Raw genomic sequence first — 2,336 nt, forward strand, 5'->3', positions numbered from 1 at the left:
CCGTTATAGTCAGTGATTCAAGCACTTTGTCATTTTGCCGAGTTTTCAATTAACCAGCAAACCGCGAAGCTCATTCCGGCCGTACGTTAGTTAAGCAAACAATTGTGTGCATCGAAAGCGGCGCCGTCTGTCCGTCGAACGTTCAAATAATCGCTTTCAAGTGGCAGTTGCATTTTTTTCAATTTCCCGTCCGGCCGGATTTCGCCATTGTCTCGCGCGCGCTCATTGTTCTTCCGTTTGTGATATTCGTACATTGTGTTGACCGCAATTTCGCAAATGGTCACGTGCGGCCGTCAACCGTTCAATATGCTGCCAATGGCGCCGATTAATCCCTTTGTCGTTGGCCTAACACCCACTTCAATGGCAGCAGCAGCTGCAGCGGCGGCGGCCGCCGTTGCGGAGTCAACGACGCGCTCCATAGGCAGTGGCACAGCCACAACAACGGTGGCAACGGCAACCGTAACGACTGCAAACATCAAACCAAAGTTGGCGTTCAGCATCGATTCGATAGTTGGCAGCAACAGCAAAAAACGCGATGACGGCGNCAACGGTGGCAACGGCAACCGTAACGACTGCAAACATCAAACCAAAGTTGGCGTTCAGCATCGATTCGATAGTTGGCAGCAACAGCAAAAAACGCGATGACGGCGATCCCACGCAAACAACAACGAATTGTCGACCAATACGTCCTACCGTCATCTCACCACCACTCTCCTCCTCGCAACGCAGCGACAGTCCAGATGAACGTCCAAATGGCGAGCGCGATCGCGATCGCTTACTGCTCCCGTACGAGCGTCCGCCCAGTCGCGTCAGCCTTAGCCTCAGCGAAGACTCCCATCATTGCCAACAACCATTAGAATTAAGGAATAGCTTTACTGTGAATTATCGCTCGGCAGCGGATCTGCACCACACTGCACTCGCACGCCCGCCCATGGGTCTCATCTATTGTCGTCGTCGCTCGATATTGGATCAATCGCCGGAACGTGATTGCGCCAGTCCCCTACTGGCGGGCAGATGTCGCACACGATCGCGTTCACGTTCGCCCACTCGCCTAACGCCACAAANCTTACTGCTCCCGTACGAGCGTCCGCCCAGTCGCGTCAGCCTTAGCCTCAGCGAAGACTCCCATCATTGCCAACAACCATTAGAATTAAGGAATAGCTTTACTGTGAATTATCGCTCGGCAGCGGATCTGCACCACACTGCACTCGCACGCCCGCCCATGGGTCTCATCTATTGTCGTCGTCGCTCGATATTGGATCAATCGCCGGAACGTGATTGCGCCAGTCCCCTACTGGCGGGCAGATGTCGCACACGATCGCGTTCACGTTCGCCCACTCGCCTAACGCCACAAACTTCCCGTGAACCTAATATAACTGTGAATCGTAGTCGCACGCCCTCTCTTTCGCCCACACCACCACACAGCCGCGCCACACCACAATCGCCTCAAACGCCAGGTAGCGCCAGCGGCAGCATAGGTGAGCTTAATAAGCGACCCATTCATGTGCCTGGCATACCGGCCGGTTTGATACGCCCTTTACCAATGCAAGCGCCACAAAGTCTTTCTCTACTTCAGTCAGGCAGTGGCGGCGGGGGCGGTGCAGTTGGACCCGGTGGGGCGCCCAACTCGTTAGAGGGTGGCAACGCGTCTGGCAACCCTGCTGTTGTGCATCCTTTAGCGCCAACGATACCCGGATCGGTACCGCCAGCACCACCACAACCACACGGTGGGCCTCCGCTGCCGCCATCTGCATCTGGTGTTGTTCCACCTCCACCTCCGCCGCCTAATCCACACTTCCTGGCAGCGCAATTTCAAATGGCCGCTGCATTAGCGCATCATCACCATCAGCAGCAGCAGCAGCAACAACAACATCATCATCATCCCGCAGCGCATTTGCCGCCAGGCCATCCAATGGCATTATTCCCGCCCGGGCCGCATCATCCGCACTTTGGCGGGCCACACCTGATTCGCGACAGTTACCCGCTCTACCCGTGGCTGCTGAGTCGACATGGACGGATATTTCCACATCGATTTCCCGGTAGTAAGTTTACAATACTTTACTATTGAGTAAGTTATCTTTACTTGAATTCGTTGAAGTGGAATTCGCATAGGAGCAGACATTGCTAAATTAGAGCTTCCATTGATATAGGTTTGCAGAGACATTTTAACAGACATTTTCAACGTGGCAAATTACAAATCATAAAATTTCCGTAAATATTTCACAAACCGAGGAATTGACTACACAACTTACACAAACACTCGAATAAGGTCACAGTCCTATCATTAACATCTTTTTTTTATTAAAGGACTACTCTAATTACGTTGTTGATTAGTT

General features: G+C 52.7%; 1 protein-coding gene across 1 annotated transcript; it reads left to right on the forward strand.

Moving 5' to 3' along the window:
- Positions 1 to 8: 8 nt before the first annotated feature.
- LOC108355470 (homeotic protein empty spiracles-like) lies at positions 9 to 2,042 on the forward strand (the record flags this gene model as incomplete). The annotated part of the gene is made up of 2 exons (XM_017606633.1): positions 9 to 339; positions 512 to 2,042. Coding segments are annotated over exons 1-2 (1,594 nt in total), but the record flags the coding sequence as incomplete, so codon positions are not given.
- Positions 2,043 to 2,336: the final 294 nt, after the last annotated feature.

Source organism: Rhagoletis zephyria, unplaced genomic scaffold (genome assembly GCF_001687245.7).
Source record: "Rhagoletis zephyria isolate East Lansing unplaced genomic scaffold, Rhagoletis_zephyria_1.1 Rzeph_scaffold_46056, whole genome shotgun sequence".
Classification (NCBI taxonomy): Eukaryota; Metazoa; Arthropoda; class Insecta; order Diptera; family Tephritidae; genus Rhagoletis; species Rhagoletis zephyria.